General features: G+C 35.5%; 1 protein-coding gene across 5 annotated transcripts in view; it reads right to left on the bottom strand.

Moving 5' to 3' along the window:
- CTNNA3 (catenin alpha 3) overlaps nucleotides 1-20,345 on the bottom strand; it is a 1,864,976-nt gene that overhangs the window by 1,631,298 nt on the left and 213,333 nt on the right. For all 5 annotated transcript variants that reach the window (XM_081568955.1, XM_081568954.1, XM_081568943.1 and 2 more), the window contains one exon: nucleotides 6,118-6,237. In XM_081568955.1, coding sequence (XP_081425081.1) covers nucleotides 6,118-6,237 — 120 coding nt within the window. The remainder of the gene's footprint in view (nucleotides 1-6,117; nucleotides 6,238-20,345) is intronic.

Raw genomic sequence — 20,345 nt, 5'->3', positions numbered from 1 at the left:
GTTTGACTTAGTATGAATAGAATGCTAGATTTCTAATTAAAAAATAGATATGCAACAAGCAACAAAGATTTACTGTATAGCATAGGGAACTATAGTCAATATCTTGTAATAACTTACGATGGAAAATATTTTCAAAAATAATATATGTGCATTTATATAACTGAATCACCTTGCTGTGCACCTGAAACATTGTAAGTCAGAGAAGGCAATGGCACCCCACTCCAGTACTCTTGCCTGGAAAGTCCCATGGATGGAGGAGCCTGGTAGGCTGCAGTGCATGGAGTCACTAAGAGTCGGACATGACTGAGCGACTTCACTTTCACTTTTCCCTTTCATGCATTGGAGAAGGAAATGGCAACCCACTCCAGTGTTCTTGCCTGGAGAATCCCAGGGACGGGGGAGCCTGTTGGGCTGCCGTCTATGGGGTCGCACAGAGTCAGACGACTGAAGCGACTTAGCAGCAGCAGCATATAACTGAATCACCTTGCTGCGCACCTGAAACATTGTAAGTCAACTATACTTCAATAAAATATACATATTTAAAACACACACACACACACACACACACATTAGACAGAACCAAATACTGCAATTCCCTTTTCAAAAGGTATCAACATTTTTATGACAGAAATCACTAACCACTGTTACATATGTCCAAAATAATTATATTCCATATTTCATAACAATGCTGAACCCTATGTGAAGTACAAAAATATATGAAAGAGAGCATATCCTTATGGAACTTACCAACCATCTAGGATTAAGACTGATGAGAATTATACAAAAACAACACTACAATAACTATAACTCATCCTAACCACATGCCAGGCACAATGCTAAGTCCCTTATATATTGATTTCTTTATGTATTTTAAAGGATTTAAAGCATATATGTACTTTACACTTTATATATTGCTTTCTCAAAACAGTTTATAAGTTAGGTATTACTTTACTAACATTTTAAAAGAAGAAACTACAGTGCCTAAAGCAGTATAAATAATCTAACAAGATTTGGTTGACTACAGGCCCTCACTTTAACCTGTACTACAAGGATCTTCAATGAGTGTGTAATCATTCAGATGTGAAATTGTATGACATTGATAAAAGCTAAGAATGACAAAGAAGGAAGTTTACATACTGACTGAAAGCCATAGGATAAAGTGTCATAAGGAAGACTAGACTTCAGTCTGGCTTTAAAGGAAGATTAGTAATTAATTAAATAAATATTAAAGGGCTAGATATTATAAACATCATTTATGAACCCTGTGAAAAGTTCAGAAGGCAAGAATAGTATGCCATGATCAGGGAGACAAGAGGGAATTCAGAGACCCTGATGTGTTCCAGCATGGATATGTATCTGAAGTACATCTTAATTTTACATATGTTCACATCAGTGTATAAATGTGCTTTAATCTACAGAAAGTTCAACTTAATAATGTCAACTTTATACCAAAGGACCTCAGAAGCCTCTGGAAACAGAATGTGTCTTATAATGTTATTTTTAATATTGTAAGTATTAAGAGGACTTCCTTGGTGACTCAGTTAGTAAAGAATCTGCCTGCAATGCAGAAGACCGCCTATAGCGCAAGAGACCCAGGTTTGATCCCTGGGTTGTGAAGATCCCCTAGAAAAGGAAATGGCAACCCACTCCAGTATTCTTGTTTGTGAAATCTCATGGACAGAGGATCCTGGCTGGCTACAGTTTACAGGGTTGCAAGAGTTAGACACAACTCAGCAAATAAATCACCACCAGAATATCAAACTTTATTTTATTCCAAAAATCAAAGCCCCAAGAAAATCTCTTTATTTATAAGCTTTCAAATTAATACATAAACCTGGGTTCTACATAATAGCTAAATCTTGCTATTACCACTTTTATATATCATCAACCGGGAGGATAAAAATCAAGCAGTCTAAGCAGATAAATGCGAAGATTGCATCTCCAGATGTAGTAAAAACTCAAAGTCTCCAGATTCTTCGGTTAATAAGGTTTTGGCATCCATTTACTTTAGACAGACTCATCCTAGAAAAGCCACCAGGAGAGGAGAGGGAGAGGAAAAGGAAAGGAAAGGAAAGGCGAAGCTAATCTACACCTAGGAGACAAAGCACTATAACCATCGCCCCCAATCCACACAAAAAAAGATGGTAAAAGGATAGAGCAAAATATTCCTGGGTCATATCTGGCCCAGGGAAAGAAATCTCTCAAAATGATCTTTAAAATATCATAGAAAGGGACATAAAATCTAATGAAAGAGTCCAAGAAAATAATTATAGTTCATTGGGAATTCTTAATACATAGATAAGGTAGCCTTGATGTTTTACGTTCATTTAAAGAAATAGATGGAAAATGGAATATATTAGGAGAAAACCTAAATAATACATATGGCAAGAAGCAATATGTCAGCGTTTGGCATCCAGGAAGCCTAAGGGTTAATATTCCTTCTGTATTTTAAAAGTGCAGTAAAACGTATCAATTTTAGTTGCTTATAATCTGAGGCCAAAACTTTTGGCATACTTCCCTCTTCATAGTGATAAAAGTACCAACAAGTATTTATTGAGTATTTGCCATGGGTCAGATACTATTGTGAGCACTGCAGAAGATACAGCATTGAAGGTGACAGACAAGGTCCTGCCCTTATGGAGCTTACGTTCTGTCACAAAAAGAAATGATAAATATGGTTGGACCAGGGAACAAAGCATGACTAATTCTCTGGTACAAAGCATCCTGCCTTATAAGCCAGAAGCTTTCTTGTTGAACGACAGTTTTACAGAGACCTGAATCTTTTCCAGAAGGAGAAACTTATAGTGTGTGTTTATAGGTTTGGGGGACTTTACAGGGAGTAGGGGTGTAGGATACGGCTTCCTTGGTGGCACTACTGGTAAAGAATCGGCCTACCAATGCAGGAGACACAAGAGACATGTGTTCGATCTCCAGGGGTCAGGAAGATCCCCTGGAGAAAGGCATGACAACCCACTCCTGTATGATTGCTTGGAAAACCCCATGGGCAGAAGAGCCTGGAGGGCTACAGACCACAGGGTCGCAAAGTGTCGGACATGACTAAGCAAGTAAGCAAGGATAGGACATGAAAGCAAATCCCAAGTCAGAAAAAAAGCTAATATTCTGACTCTTTAAACCCTGCCCATCCAGTAAACACAATACCTCTGTGGCTTTGGTACAGAAGAACTTGGTTAATATTACAAATTTCTAGGAAGCTTTGGAAGCTAATGGGAAATAAAGTTTGTCTTTTCTCTGCCACCTCCCTTGTTCAGTATGTCTTCTTGCAATCCTCTCTTATTTGCCCTTTTTCTATTTTGAGACTTTTTTTTTTAATTCTTCAGAAATCAATGCTTTAACCTACTAAATGCTTAGAATATAAAACCAAGTATAGGTTCATTTCCAACATTTTATCCCTCTCATCTTATTCCTAAAACCCCCTTTCCCTCTTTTTTATTACTCTTTGATCCCTGCTTTCTACTCTACCATGCTTTTTCTGACCACTTCACCCCAATTCCCCTTCCATCTTTTCCAGACAGAAAAAAAAATGATCACTAGATACAGGGAAAGACAGAACCAAGTAAAACAAAGGGTTGACAATATGCTATGCATGCATGTTAAGTTCATTTTGTAAGAATTTGACATTTCAAGTTTAAAAAACTGCCTTATGTGAATAAATTTTCTTGGACTAGAATTACTAGATATTACACTCGAAGACTACAAAAATAAAGTTTTAGGGACTTCTCTAGTTGTCCAGTGGTTAACAATCCACCCTGCAATGCAGGTGATGTGGGTTCAATCCCTGGTCAGGGAGCAATTAATAAGATCCCACATGCCGCGGAGAAACTAAGCTCTCACACCAAACTAGAGAGACTGTGGGCCACAATGAAAGTTTCGCATGATGCAATGAAGATCCCATGTGCCGCAACTAAGACCCAACGCAGTCAAATAAAATAATAAACATTAAAAAATAAAGCTTTACATATTTTCTTAGCTGCCTGAAGATATTCTTTCAAAAGTCCTTTTGTGTTTTATATATATATTGAACAATTTGCATGAGAGAGAGGAGGAAAGAACTGCCCCTGTTTTCTGCCTCTCATCAGAAGCCCCTTTTCAAATGTCTCTTTAAGTCCCAAATCTGGCCTCTCTGGAAATTGCCTTCAGAACACATACCTAGAATGCCTCACTTTATTATCCCTCCAGTTTGTCTCCCTGCAGGGATATTGGGGACAGCCCAGGTTTGGAGTCAGACTGATTTCTACTGGAAGCTCAGCTTTACTTCTCCAGTGACCTTAGGCAAGTTACTTAACTCTCTAAACAATTTTTTCAACTGTAAAATGGTGAAGCCAATCTCATTACATTGTTATAAGCATTTAATGATCTAATTCATAAATGTTCTAATCACACTATGTGGCATACAGCTGTCATTTAATAAATAGCATATATGATTTATATATGCATACACATATGTATACATATATAAACACCCAGGTGTCCATCTTTTCCTCACATACACATGCACTCTACCTGTCTGTTTTCAATGCCATTCTCCCAGAGTTCTGCCTTTCTGCTCTTGAAGCATTCATAATTTTCCAAATTCACAATTAGCTGATGTAGGAATCTAATCACTGAAAATGTGCTAAAGAGAAAGGATAAGAGAAGAGGACAGTGGCTACTGCCTGCCAACTCCAATAACCCCCAGTGGTAAAATATGGCTCTTGGAAAAAAAATTGTACTAAAAACTACATAGGCTGGAGCAGTGATTCACAGTATGAATTTTAAGCAGTATCACTTGGGAGCTTACTGGAGTAGTTCTCAGTAACTGTGACTGCTTCTTTACATGTGTTAATACATAGGCCATCACTAATACAAGAATAAAGAAATAAATGGATATTGTGTCCTTTTTCATATGAATTAAAGTATGTGCAGAGATACTGCATTTGCCCCAAAACACTCTACAAAACAAATGTAACTCCTAGAAAAATAAGACCATGAGAAGGTTAAATATCCATGTAATGTCTGTGATAAAGCAAACCCTAGAACACAATTCTCTTTTCAAGTAACCATTTCTAGGCCATACCATGTTGACTTCATAAAGTTTATATAGGACATCCTGCTTTGAAATCCCCCTTTCAAAAGATGCAAAATTTGTAAATTAGGCAATGTCAAGAAAGCCACACCATCTGCCAGACTAACAGGCAAGTCTCTTAAGTAATGGACTCGATGCCTGGCCATGCAAGTCAGATACTTAGTCATTTTTCTAGACGCTATCCATCATTGAGCACATTCCCAAATTTCATGCAACATAATTTAAACATTTAACTGGTTGTTCTGATTGGAATAAACATTCAGCCCAAGTAAAAGCTTGACAATCCTGACACCTAGTGGCTGTGAAAAACTGGGTGCAATCCAGTTTGGGACAAGTAGCTACCTACTATGGCAATATCTTACAAACTACAGAGAATTTAATGATTATTAATACTACAAAATACCAACTCTAAAAGCAACGCTATAAAATTATAGTTTGGCTCTGATTTGTCTAGTGGTCTATACAAAGAAGCTAAAACACTTGCATTTGTAAAGTATGTTTTCCTTCAACCTTACACATTTGGCAAACTTACTAAGCTTCAGACATCAAACAAGAAAACTAAAGCTAAACCAAGCAAAAAACAAACAAACAAATTATTTGGCATATTTGTGATTCCCTTCTTTAATTTTATATGTACATTCACATCCTTTCTTGATCTTGAGGTGGTTTTTCTCCTCACGTTTCCCCCTGTCAAATATAAAAGTCATCTATTCAAGCCACATAGAGTTTCCCTTTATGTCACTAAAGCATCCTTCAACAAAGGATAGCTGAACCTTCACAAACCAGCAGGAGTTTTCTTTAAGACACACGTGGAAACCCCCAAAGTGCACATCTAAAAGCAAGGACAATGCTGAATGCTACAAAAAAAAAAAAAAAGTATGAACACAGCAGGTCAGCACCACACAGCACAACTTATTTCTGCCCCAAACACTAGAATATAAGTCTCCCCAGACCGACCTAAACCTCTGACAGGCAGAAAGGTAAGAAGACTTAAAGTGTTCATATCCTCCACCAAGGAGAGCTCTGAGTCCTACCTGCTGACGTTTGAAGGCTAAATAGTCCAGATTTTCAAGCTCCTTCCCAAGCTTCTGGTAGGTTTTCTGGAGGTCAGATTTGCTGGAAACATTTTTAAGAGACTCAAAGGTCCTCCGAAACTGAAATTGAAAACAAAGTAAATCATTAGGATAGCAGCAGATTTTTCTCTAATTCCTAACCAGCTAACACAGACAAACGGTCAATAATGAGCCTCAGTTTCTTCCATTCATAATACAGAGATAACAAATGCCCTTAAATTAAACAATGAGACAAAATTATAAAGAATTAGAAACTATATGCTAAATACAAGCAACATTACTGCACGAATGAGAAACTTGTTTAGTCCTCATTGTAACAAAAAAACATACAGAATTAAAAAAATTTTTTTAACTTTTCATGGTTTAGGATACAATGCTACCCTTAAAGAAAAAATTACAATGAATGTATAATTTCCAATAATAATGAAAAAGTATTAATATTAAAAGATCTCTCACATCCCAATCACGGAAACAAATTTATGTAAAAGTACCCACTTGTCTCTATAGAAACACTTATGCAGAATAGGTACCCAACAAACTTCAGCCAGGAAGATCTCTCAGATTTTATATTTTGAGAAGAAAGGAAAATGAATGTTTTGATGATCAAAGCATATGTAGCATGTTCAGCAAACATTTATTCATTTCTGCTCTATAACAGACATGTTATTAAATTAATTCTGCTGAATCAGTATGCTTTCATTCATTTTTAAGTCAGAGACTACATAAACACAAAGGAGACAAATTGCAGTGTATCACAGATATTGTTCTGCTGCTAATAATTAATTAAGCAAAAAGATCTCACAAGAAATTGAATTCTTGGTTTATTTTAGTAAATTAGAACATACTTTAGAAGATTAGTGATTGCAAATGTCAAAGTAATACCATTTGCAAGACATTTACATTTACTCTCTCTTTATGTCATTTATTTCTCATATTCTCAATGTGTGCCATTAGATAAAGATCTCTAAATAGAGACTTCACCATCTTAAACACACCAGAATTCCACTGTGACTATAATGCTATGAGACAGGCTAATAAAATTTTATAGAATATAATTAAGTTTCCAGGGAAATGATTTGACCCTTACTATTTCAAACTCTGTGGAATAAGTCACAATATAATGGTATTCTACTGAATTAAATCCTTAATTTCATGAAAGTAACATATTTATCTCAATCCAGGGTGACAGAGGAAAAAGAAATAGGAAATAATGCCAAACTTTCACATCAGGACAATAAACTAAATTCAACAAACAATCTTTTAGAGCCTACTATGCACAAGGCACTATGAATATAAAATATATTTCTAAAATAACTTACAGACTACCAGGGAAATTAGACATGAAACTCAAAAATGAGAAAGATACTGATATTTGCTGCATGCCTACTCAGTGTCAGTCACTTTATCCTTTTCAATTTAAGCTTCACAAGAACCACAGCAGTTCCTATTTCGCTTCCATTCTAAAAGTAAGTAAACTGAGACTCAGAAAGTTTAAGCTGTTTTATTTTTCCATAATACATAATTTTAATTCATAAAACAATAATTCCTTAATTTTCCTTTCTCTTAGCCTTTTCTTCTAATCTGGCTTTTCTTTCTCTATGCCTTTCTCCTGAAAATCACAAAAGCTTTTATTAAGCCAAATGATACCTTTTTCCCAGTTTTACTGAGATATAACTGACATAGAGCTAAGGGGTATGACATAATGATTTGACTTACATACATCACAAAATGATTATCACAGTAAGTTTAGTGAACATCCATCATCTCATAGAGTTACAAAATAAATGAAATATAAAAAAAAATATCATTTCCTGTGATGAGATCTCTTCAGATTTACTGTCTTAACTTTCATATATAACATATATCATCAAACATATTTATCATGTTGTACATCACATTTCTAGTACTTATTTATAACTGGAGTTTGCACCTTTTGACTACCTTTGTCCAGTTCTCCCTCCCACCACACCTCACCTCTGGTAATCACAAATCTTATCTCCCTGTATATATAAATTTTTGTATTTTTTTGTTTGTTTACTTTTGAAGTATAATTGACCTACAATACTATATCAGTTCCTAGTATAAAATATAGTGATTTGATATGTCTATACATTTCAAAATAGAACTAGGTTTTTACCCTAATATTTACACTCTTTCTACTCTACCATTAACTTTAACACAAGGCAAAGTAGTAAAAAGAGTGCAAAAAAGGAGATAAAAGTAATGTGGTGAAATAGAAAAAAACCCACTGATACTGTTGGAGAGACTCAGGCCATATAGAAGACATGAAGGAAGTTGAGTTGGGTCTTGAAGGAGTTTTCAGAGCCTTAAATGGGAACTGACTCTACCCATCAGTTTAAACATAGCCAAAGTCTGCTCATTTTCCCCTTTTCTAGCATAGTAAACAAATTTCTTTTAGCATAATTTTAATGACCTGTATATTAGCTGTTTATCATATTGTATGATTATTTCTGTACCTTGCCCATTTCTTGGTTTCTTCTCACTATGTTTAAATGAAACTAATACCAGATCTGAGATTCTAAACAATTTAGAAATTTTACCTGTGAATTAATATAAGCTTTCACCAATCAACCTGTTCAGTTCTAAAGTATTCCTTATCCTCTGTATTTTCTCTTTCCTAAGATATTAGCTTTATTTCTTAACTATATCTTCTTCACATTGTTCTTTGTGCATTTTATGCAACTCCAAATAGTAACTTTAGGGTAAACACATTTGTAAGGCTTCAAAATAAGAAACATGAAAACCAATACTTTCAGGTAATATGTACATGACCAAACAAAAAAGGGAAATACAGTAATGATACATCCCCACAAGATGTTTTCATTAACAGTGGGAGCTTGCATAACGTGGAGATTTTAGCTTGAACTTTCATTATTAGGACTTATATCCTCCATTTATTGACACTAACTAGTTCCAAGTACTCAGACTATGATCATTTGTTCATTTAAGCAGCTTTTTTCACTTACAACAACAAATAATTATCAAGGAGCGGTCATATAAAATCTATAATGTAACTTGAAGTTAGATCTCTATTAAACATATCCCATTCCCATCTGCTCACATATACACTTAAACATGCTAAAGAGTAAAGTAGTAATTCTGCCTTACAGGAGAAGCTGAAGTACAAAAGATAAAAATGAGACAAAAGTTAAGGTTCAGATTTTACTTAAAGAGATTTGAGGTTACCTTGATTTGAAAATTTTTTATTCCAATAGGCCACTGTGCTTGATCACTGAAACAGACCTCTTGAGATATTCTACATTAGTTTAGTACACTGTGATTTCATTATATTTACTGCTTCTCAAAAAAGATCTCTCAGTTGAAGTTGGGAAAGGAAGCATGATTAATTTAAGAGATTTTAATATTTCTGGATTTTAACTGTTCAAAGTTTTGAGTGCAAACTTTGAAGAATCCCCAAATAATTTGTTGAACATCGAGTTTATCCTATGTTAATATTTTTAACTCATTGCAAACTAAATTCAAACTTAAAAAAAAATCCCAATGAATAAATTTGAACCCAAAACAAATCTAAACTTTAGGTATATTATAAAACTGTCAAAACTGAACATTAAAATAGCCTCTTGTACTGAGACAGAAATCCAAATTCTGTCCAATCTTACTACTTTAACCAAATGTCACACGACAGACAAGAATAAGAAGATGCAAACAGCATCTCTAAAACCAAAAAGTAGTATTGAGCATCACAAAAGTAAGCATTGTAAACACACACCCAGAGTGTTTTCTTATCAAATTCCTCTTTGGTAAGAAGTTATAATAATAAGACTCCACAAAATAAAACAACAGAGGCCATGATTGCTCCTATCCCATTAAAATAACTGAAAATCTGTTTTGCAGAAAAGAGAAGCATGAGTGCGGCAGAAAAGAAAATATCTAGTTTGACTCAGCATTCCCTCTTCCCAGATACATTTTCCTCCTTTTCCTGACAACATATTTTTAAATAAATCTAAGCCATTGAATGGGTAGTTCATGAAAATTATGTAGATTCATGGAGTAATTTGAGAAAGAGGACAAGAAGAAACCAGCTGAAACAGCAGGAAAAAATGCATCCAGGGCAAGTAAAGCTTCCCTGGACCTCACTGCCAATGTCCTGGCTTCCTCTTGTAGTCAGATCAATAGAATCAAACAATTCCACCGCTCCAGCAGCCTACTAATTCCCATAATGAAAAAATATTGAGAAGCACTGCTCCAAAAGAACAGCCAGCTCATCAGTTGTCATTTACTCTTATTTAATATTGTGTGCTTTTGTATACGACGTTAAGTGTTACTTGTAACATAAAACAGAATTCCATACTCACAGCATTATGGACAAAAGAGTATCCAATAAGTACCTGATTGAAAGCAATGAATCACTAAGTGTGATCTTAGTGTCCCTAAAATGTCAGTGTGAAATAGTACCAAAAGATTCTGGAAACTAAAGCAGAAGGAAGAAATGTTCAAAGAATAAATATTAATGCTCTATAAATATTAATGTTTAGAGCAAAAATGTTTTGAGCATAAGAAAGGCTAATCCACCCTATTTCAATATGGCAATGACAGAGCAACCAAAGTATTATTAAGAAAAGAATTATTTCATTTTCTGAACTTAATCCATTGACTTTCATATTTTCCAAATGAACTTACAGGATAATATGACTCATGAAAGGAAAGCTTACAGCTAAAACTGAAAATTAAAGGACACATATATCGCAAATGATTTTTTAATGTAAGGAATGATAACCAAAACTAAATTAAGAACATAGAACAAAATTGAGCTTGAAATCTAAATTAGAAATAATCCTGTAGTGTTGACAGCACATCGCTCTTGAAGTCTGGGTTCAAGTCCTTGCTGTGCCATTTAATAATTTCATACCTTGGGACAAGTCATTATTACTTCAATTCTTGATTGTGTTATCTGTAAAATGGGAGAAATTGTCCTTGCCTGCTTACTTTATAAAATTGTTGTGAAATCAGTTGAGGAAAAATAAGACATTCATTCAACAAATATTTAATATTGGCCTGGCAACATGCAAGCCATGCATGAAATGGAGGGGGAAAAATAGCTCCTGCTCTAAAAAAAGCATATAATTTAGCTTCACAGATTACTGCTTTATAAATTTTAAAGTTCCATAAAAGTATGAAATCACTGTCATTAAACTCATGACCATTCAGCAGTGAATGAGGATTGAACAAAAGAGTAATCGAGTAATTATTTATTGAGAATCTCTCAGCAAGGGTATTTTGAAGGAAATAGAAAAGATACATTATTTAGATTTTTCTTCAATATTGCTAAAAACTTGTTTATTTAATTAATTTTAATATGGTAGAACACTTAACATAAGATATATGCTCTAAAAAAATTAAGTATACAATATATTGTTGCTGTCTACAGGCACAACGTTCTGAGATTTCTAGTTTATTCATTTCGCTTAACTGAAACTTCATGCACACTAATTCCCCATTTTCTCTCCCCCTGACTCTCTGTAAATCACCATTCCACTCTTTGATTCTATGATTTTTACTATTTTAGATATCTCATATAAGTGCAATCATGCAGCATTTCTCTCTCTGTGACTGGTTTAGGTTATTTAGCATAATGTTTTCATCTATGTTGTTAACATATTGTAGAATTTCCTTCCTTCTTTTTTAATACTGAACAGTATTTCACCGTGCATATATACTACATTTTCTTGATCCATTTATTTGTAAATATTTAGGTTGTTCCCACATCTTAAGTGAATGGTGTTGCAATGAACATGGGAGTGCTAATATCTCTTTGAGATCCTGATCTCAACTCTTTTGAATAAATACTTAGAAGATGAATTGCTGGAGCAAATGATATTTGTATTTTTAATTTTTTGAGAAACCTCCATACTGTTTTCCATGGTATGGAAAATACTACAGTATTAGCCCTTCCCTGATAGCTCAGTTGGTAAAGAATTCACCTGCAATGCAGGAAATCCCAGTTCAATTCCTGGGTTGGGAAGATCCGCTGGAGAAGGGATAGGCTATCCACTCCAGTATTCTGGTCTGAAGAATTCCATGGACTGTATAGTCAGTCCATGGGGTCGCAAAGAGTCTGACATGACTAAACGACTTTCACTTCACTTAACATAACCATATTTTGCATTTCTACTGATGGTGTACAAGGATTCCAATTTCTCCACATCCCTACTAATGCTTGTCTTTTTTTAATATTATTAATAGTAATTCTGACAGGTATGAGGTGATATCTCATTGTGGCTTTGATTTTCATTTCTCTGATGATCACTGTCACTAAGCATTTTTTTTTGTATATTTGTTGGGTGTTTATATGCTCTCTTTGGAGAAATATAAATACCTATTCAAGTTCTTGGCCCATTTCTTTTTTTATAATTTTATTCATTTATTGACTATGCTAGGTCTTTGTTGCTGTGCGGGCTTTTCTCTAGTTGTGGTGATTAGGGGCTACCCTCTAGTCTCAGTGCACAGGCTTCTCATGTGGTGGCTTCTCACACAAGCTGTGGTGGAGCATGGGCTCTAAAGTATGCAGGCTTCAGTGGTTGCAGCTCCTGGGTTCTGGACCTCGGGTTCAATAATTGTGGTGCATGGGCTTAGTTGCTCTTTGGTTAGCCCATTTCTTAATTGGGTTGTTAGTTTCTGAGTTACAAAAGCCCCTTATATATTTTGAATATTGACCCATTATCAGATATATGATTTGCAAATACTTTCTCCTATTCCATAGGTTGCCTTTTCTGTGTTGATTGTGTCCTTTCAATGTAGAAGCTTTTTAGTTTGATGTAGCTTCACTTGATTATTTTTGGTTTTGTTACCTGTGCTTCTAATGTCATTTCCATAAAATCATTGCCAAGACCAGTGTCATGAAGATTTTCCCTGATGTTTTCCTCCAGAAATTTTAGTTTTAAGTTTTACAATTAAGTCCTTAATCCATTTTTGGTTAATTTTTGTGTGAAGTATAAAATAAGGGTCTAATGCCATTCATTCGCATCTGAATATCCAGTTTCCCACACCATGTGTTGAAGAGATTATCATTTCCCAGTTGTATATTCTTGGCACCTTTATTGAGGATTAGCTGACTGTACATGCATGGATTTATTTCTGTGCTCCCATTCTATTCCATTGGTCTATAGGTCTGTCTTTATGCCAGTACCATACTGTTTCAATTACTGTAGCTTTGTAATATTTTTGAAATATAGTAATGTGATGCCTCCAGCTTTGTTCTTCTTTCTCAGAATTGATTTGGCTATTTGAGGTTTTCATGTGGTTCCATATGAATTGTAGAGTTGTTTTTAAATTTCTGTTTTAAAAATGCCATTGGGACTTAAATAGGAATTGCTTTCAAACTGTAGATTACTTTGAATATGGAGTGTTTAACAATACTAATTCTATCAATCCATGTACACAGGATGTCTCTCTATTTCTGTCTTCTGTAATTTTTTTCATCAAAGTTTTATAGTTTTTTCAGTAGTACAAGTCTTTCACCTCCTTCATTACACTTATTCCTAAGTATATTATTTTTTTTGGTGGTATTGTAGAAGAACATTGTTTTTCTAATATCATTTGCAGATAGTTCATCATAAGTGTACAGAAATGGAATTGAAGTTGCTGTGGCTATGATTTTCAATACAATGTTTAATGAAACTGATGAGAGTTCACATCCTTCTCTTTTTCTTGATACCAGATGAAAAGCTCTCAGTTTATCAACATTAAGTATGGTTTAAGCTGTGAGATTGTCATATATGGACATTATTATGTTGAGGGACTTTTCTGTCCCTAGTTTCTGGAGAGTTTTCTTCATGAAATGATGTAAAATCTTTTCCTGCATCTATTGAAATGATAGCATTATCAGTTCAGTTCAGTCACTCAGTCATGTCCGACTCTTTGTGACCGCACGGACCACAGCATGCCAGGCTTCCCTGTCCATCACCAACTCCTGGAGCTTACTTAAACTCATGTCCATCAAGTCAGTGATGCCATTCAACCATCTCATCCTCTGTCATCCCCTTCTCCTCCTGCATTCAATCTTTCCCAGCATCAGGGGCTTTTCCAATGAGTCAGTTCCTCACATCAGGTGGCCAAAATATTGGAGTTTCTGCTTTAGTATCAGTCCTTCCAATGAATATTCAGGAATGATTTCCTTTAGGATGGTCTGGTTGGACCTCCTTGCAGTCCAAGGGACTCTCAAGAGTCTTCTCCAACACCACATTTCAAAAGCATCAATTCTTTGGCACTCAGCTTTCTTTATGATCCAACTCTCAACATCTATACATGACTACTGGAAAAACCATAGCTTTGACTAGACAGACCTTTGTTGGTAAAGCCATGTCTCTACTTTTTAATAAGTTGTCTAGGTTGGTCATAACTTTCCTTCCAAGGAGTAAGCGTCTTTTAATTTCATGGCTGCAATCACCATCAGCAGTGATTTTGGAGCCCGAAAAAATAAAGTCTGACACTGTTTCCACTGTTTCTCCATCTATTTCCAATGAAGTGATGGGACCAGATGCCACGATCTTAGTTTTCTGAACGTTGAGCTTTAAGCCAACTTTTTCACTTTCCTCTTTCACTTTCATCAAGAGGCTCTTTAGTTCTTCTTTGCTTTTAGCCATAAGGGTGGTGTCATCTGCATATCTGAGGTTATCGATATTTCTCCTGGCAATCTTGATTCCAGCTTGTGCTTCTTCCAGCCCAGCGTTTCTCATGATGTACTCTGCATATAAGTTAAATAAGCAGGGTGACAATATACATCCTTGGTGTACTCCTTTTCCTATTTGGAACCAGTCTGTTGTTCCATGTCCAGTTCTAACTGTTGCTTCCTGACCTGCATACAGGTTTCTCAAGAGGCAGGTCAGGTGGTCTGGTATTCCCATCTCTTGCAGAATTTTCCACAGTTTATTGTGATCCACACAGTCAAAGACTTTGGCATAGTCAATAAAGCAGAAATAGATGTTTTTCTGGAACTCTCTTGCTTTTTCAATGACCCAACAGATGTTGACAATTTGATCTCTGATTCCCCTGCCTTTTCTAAAACCAGCTTGAACATCTGGAAGTTCACAGTTCACATATTGCTGAAGCCTGGCTTGGAGAATTTTGAGCATTACTCTACTAGCATGTGAGATGAGTGCAATTGTACATTAGTTTGAGCATTCTTTGGCATTGCCTTTCTTTGGGATTGGGATGAAAACTGACCTTTTCCAGTCCTGTGGCCACTGCTGAGTTTTCCAGATTTGCTGGCATATTGAGTGCAGCACTTTCACAGCATCATCTTCCAGGATTTGAAATAGCTCAACTGGAATTCCATCACCTCCACTAGCTTTGTTCGTAGTGATGCTTTCTAAGGCCCACTGGACTTCACATTCCAGGATATCTGGCTCTAGGTGAGTGATCACACCATCATGATTATCTGGGTCGTGAAGATCTTTTTGGTACAGTTCTTCTGTGTATTCTTGTCACCTCTTCTTAATATCTTCTGCTTCTGTTAAGTCCATACCATTTCCGTCCTTTATTGAGCCCATCCTTGCATGAAATGTTCCCTTAGTATCTCTAATTTTCTTGACGAGATCTCTAGTCTTTCCCATTCTGTTGTTTTCCTCTATTTCTTTGCATTGATCGCAGAGGAAGGTTTTCTTATCTCTCCTTGCTATTCTTTGGACCTCTGCATTCAAATGGGAATATCTTTCCTTTTCTCCTTTGCTCTTCACTTTTCTTCTTTTCATAGCTATTTGTAAGGCCTCCTCAGACAGCCATTTTGCTTTTTTGCATTTCTTTTCCATGGGGATGGTCTTGATTCCTGTCTCCTGTACAATGTCATGAACCTCCGTCCATAGTTCTTACAATGAACTATTTCTTATAATGTGCCATTTCTTATAATGACACATGTTTCTAATCCAAAGGACAAATATTCCCATTTTAAGAAAAATAAAACTGGCTATGGTATGATAAATGGAAAAAGCCAGAAAAGTTAATTCAACTCAGGATTCAAATTTATTTCCCTTCATTTTTAGGAGTAAGGATAATATTGCAGCTCAAGAAATGAAAAATGGAAGTAAGATACCACAGTGGGAAAAGGTAGGACAGGGAAAGGAAGGAAGGTAGAAGAAAATTTGTGCCAGTTCTTACCATGTATTTTATATACTATATCATTTAATCTTCACAAGGCCCTTACGTTATTCAGGCTTTATTATCTCAACATCTCAGAAGAAGAAACTAAGGCTCACAGATTTTTAACTTTCCCAAAGTCACCCAGCTAATCAACAATATAACTAGGATTCAAGCAAGGTCTCTCTGCTGCCAAACACCATAGTTTCTCTCCATATTGTTCTGACCCCCAAAGAAAACAAGAGTTATGCAAGCCAACATTCTCTCAAAGAAAACTGACCCTTATAAAATTCATATGCCAATAAAATAGGAATGTGGAGTCTTGAGATGTATAAATAGTATAAAGAAGTTCCAAAACCTTGAAAGTTTCCAGAGAGAAATTTTTTAACTTAAATTTGCATAGAAAATTATGAGCAATGGTGGTAATAAAGCCAATTGCCTCTCAAGTTTTTATAATTAATCATATACTGAAACAGCATCACTTTTTTCTCTCTCCTCTCTTACTTTGATTTGGACCTATTCCACCCCACCCCACTCCTTAGAAGAAAACATATACTTCCTTAAGGAACCAGATATATTTAAAACTGCAAAGTCAAGAATCCCTGATATATTTAATTATATATTAACTCTGTTTTGGTTGGAAGTACTTATTCCATGAAGAGTTACTCAGTGAACCCATCTTTGCACAAGTTGGTGCTCTCAGTCTATGTCTTCATAAATGTTTGATCATAATTACATCACTGGGACAGTCTCAGTGGAAAGAGGATAATTTAATAAAGATAAGGAATCAGGAAATATAGAGGTACATACTATCAATAAAAAATAGAGTAATATTTCATTTACTTGACTTCTAAAAGGAAATAGGGATCCCCAATAGGTATGAAAATTCTGTTATTTAGAAAAATTATAATAAGGAAGAAAACAGTAAGGCCATTTGAGAAAACATTGTGACAGCAAAGGAATTCTTTGATACTGTGCAATAAAGAATAAACACAGAAAAATTGCAACAGGTATTTTTGTGGGCGTTATGGGGTGGGGAGCCAAAATGACCAGAAACTTGCATAAAATAGCAAGATAAGACTGGAGGAGAAGCAGGTATTTGTCCATCATATCCAAAACTAGGAAAAGAAATAAAAAGGTACTCCACTGCTTTTGAAAGAAGAATGTGTGCCCAGAAGAAGAACTCTATATCTTCATAGCTGATGCCCTCCCCAGAAAGAATATTTATAATATATTATTTTATAATAGGATGTTGAGTGTGTGTGAGAGAAAAGGGGGTAGAGGGAGGAAGAGAGAGAGAAAGAGCTGACTACAGAATTCCTGGGAAAGGAACTGTTTATACTGAGGAAAATACCTTCAGGTGTAATTTAAGATGGGGATAGTGATATCTGAGGATACAAATTAGCAGAGGTGAAGTCAATAGTGGCTTGATAGAATATCTTACTGCTTAGGAATGTGAGAGAAAACAAAGAGCAGGTAGTGAGAAGAGGTGGAAGGACAATGAGATGAAGTTGCTAAAAGATTCTAAGTGGTAAGAGTATACCACTTAGAATATACTGTTATACTATAGAATCCCCTGCTTTTCATCTTCGCAAGCTTCTAATAGGTTTGTCATATACATAAAAATGCATTGTAAGGGAATATTTGTGTGTGTGTGTGTCAAAGAGGGGAAGGGTCTACTTCTAAGTATGAATTAACATACTATAGAATACAAGTAGAAAGATCATCCATAAGCTAAAGTAATTCTGTGGAAGCAAAAACTTGGAGTCAGAGGTGACCCTGAGAATATGAGCCTAACAGAATTTGCAGAAAGCTTGGGAATAACATTATACTAACAGAATGAGGGTTCAAGCCAATTATATCTGGATCTTGAAAGTGAAAGTCGCTCAGTCGTGTCCGACTCTTTGCGACCCCATGGACTACAGTCCATGGAATTCTCAAGGCCAGAATACTGGAATGGGTAGCCTTTCCTTTCTCCAGGGGATCTTCCCAACCCAGAGATGGAACCCAGGTCTCCCACATTGCAGGCAGATTCTTTACCAGCTGAACCACAAGGGAAGCCCAGAAGGAAGCAGAGAAGTGGTTTGCAACCGTAAGTAAGTAGAATGTGAGTAATTGAAAACTGAAGTTCAAAAAAATAGAAAGAAAAGAAATAAAAGCAAGCAAGCAATGATCACTTAGAGCTCTTACGGGGTTATTAAAAATAAGTCAATCTATGTCTTCTATGCCAAACTAACCTCATTTCTATATAACTGGGGTTACCAGACTGACAAATCCGTGATGCCACAGAAAGTACATCTTAATTTCAGAAAGGTCTTTGAGAAAGTGCTTGAGGACAAAATAAAGAAACATAAACATAGTTTATACAGCAACCCAATGAAGTGAATTTGAAGCTCATTTCAACAACTTTATTCAAAATGTTTGAATATTTGATCTATCTAAAACAAAGCTATATCAATATTTTCCATTTCATTAGACATTTTTTCAGGAATAACTAGTTGAAGAAATCTGAAAATGACACCCAGGTTAGGAGGGGAAGACAAATCAAAAGTCAAGAAAGTCTGGAAGGATATTAGAAAAGACAGAATTAACAAGACAAAATTCAATGAATATAAAGATAACATCAATCTTTACATATATTAATAAAAAGATAAACTGTATCAGAGGAGGAGGGCTTCCCAGGTGGCACTAGTGATAAAGAACCTGACTGCCTATGCAGGAGGTATAATAGACACAGTTTCAATCCCTGGATTGGAAAGATTCCCTGGAAGAGGGCACAGTAACCCACTCCAGTATTCTTATCTGGAGAATCCCGTGGACAGAGGAGCCTAGTGGGCTACAGTCCATAGGGTTGCAACCGAAGTGACTTAGCATACATCAAAGAAGGAAGACCTAGATTAAGAGTAGTCAAAGTTCAGAGACTGTTCACAAAAACAGTGTGAACCAACAACATGACAAGGGTATCATAATAGGTAAGATAATGTTAGACATTAAATCAGAGAGGTAATTATCTGAGTAAATTATGGAGTGTTCTTATCAGAACATTTGTTTTTATCTCAAGAACATTTGACTTCAACATTTTATGGCTGTTACCTATAATCTAGAATATGCATAGAAAAGGATTTATAGAGATGATTCCTGGGATTTCTGTTTCTTATATTGGCAGATTAGTAATTCAATCCAGCCCTTCTGCTGAAGAAAACTAACAAGATTTGATGAAATATAAAGTACTTCATGTTAAAAACATTAAAGTTCTAACAAAACAGTGAGGAAATTCCTGAGATAAATTCCAGATGAGGTAATGTTTCATATACAAAGATAGCCATTCATGTGAGAAGACAAGACACCATCAGCATAATAAAAACTGACACAATGACAGTAGCACAAGCAAACACCCAGGGAGTCCAGACACTGAAGTTGTCAAACGTTAACCATAAAACAAATCTGGCTTATGATGTTCAAGTACATCAAAATCAAGACTGAAACAAAATCATGCAAGATATGGAAATTCCAGAGTATCCAGAGTGGTCTGAAACTGGTCAAAAGTCAAGAATTTTTAGCTTAAATAAGAGAAGACATATGTAAGTCCTAAGAGTAATCATCAGTTATTTGAAAATGCGTTTCTTATTGCCTTGATTCTGTGTTGCTCCAGAAAGTAAACTAGAAGCAGTGAAAGAAAATAGCAGGGATGCAGCTTTAAGCTCAGCTTGAGAAAAATGTCTTCAATGACTAGAATTATCCAAAATACGCTTTACTGTCTGACAGAATTGAGATTGCTATCACTGTACATGATCATCTATATTGTTAGACAGTTTTGTCTATTTCATACTGAAGGACAGTCTACCTACTTCAGTAAGATACTAGACTAGAAAGGCACTGAAGTTTCTCCACTATGATTTTTTCATTCTAAGTACAAATTTAATAGAATTATAAACTAAAAATATTCTAAACCACTATATTCAAACATACAGTCTGAGAAAACACCAAGATTAATATATTACAGAAGAGTTCTAGAGTCACGAAATTTGGGAAACTCTGGGTTAAGCAAAGTTAAACAAGTTGCTTTGACATTTCTC

This window comes from Giraffa tippelskirchi, chromosome 2 (assembly GCF_054371585.1).
Source record: "Giraffa tippelskirchi isolate mGirTip1 chromosome 2, T2T-mGirTip1v1.2.pri, whole genome shotgun sequence".
In the NCBI taxonomy this organism is placed as follows: Eukaryota; Metazoa; Chordata; class Mammalia; order Artiodactyla; family Giraffidae; genus Giraffa; species Giraffa tippelskirchi.
This window is presented reverse-complemented; position numbering and strand designations above follow the sequence as displayed.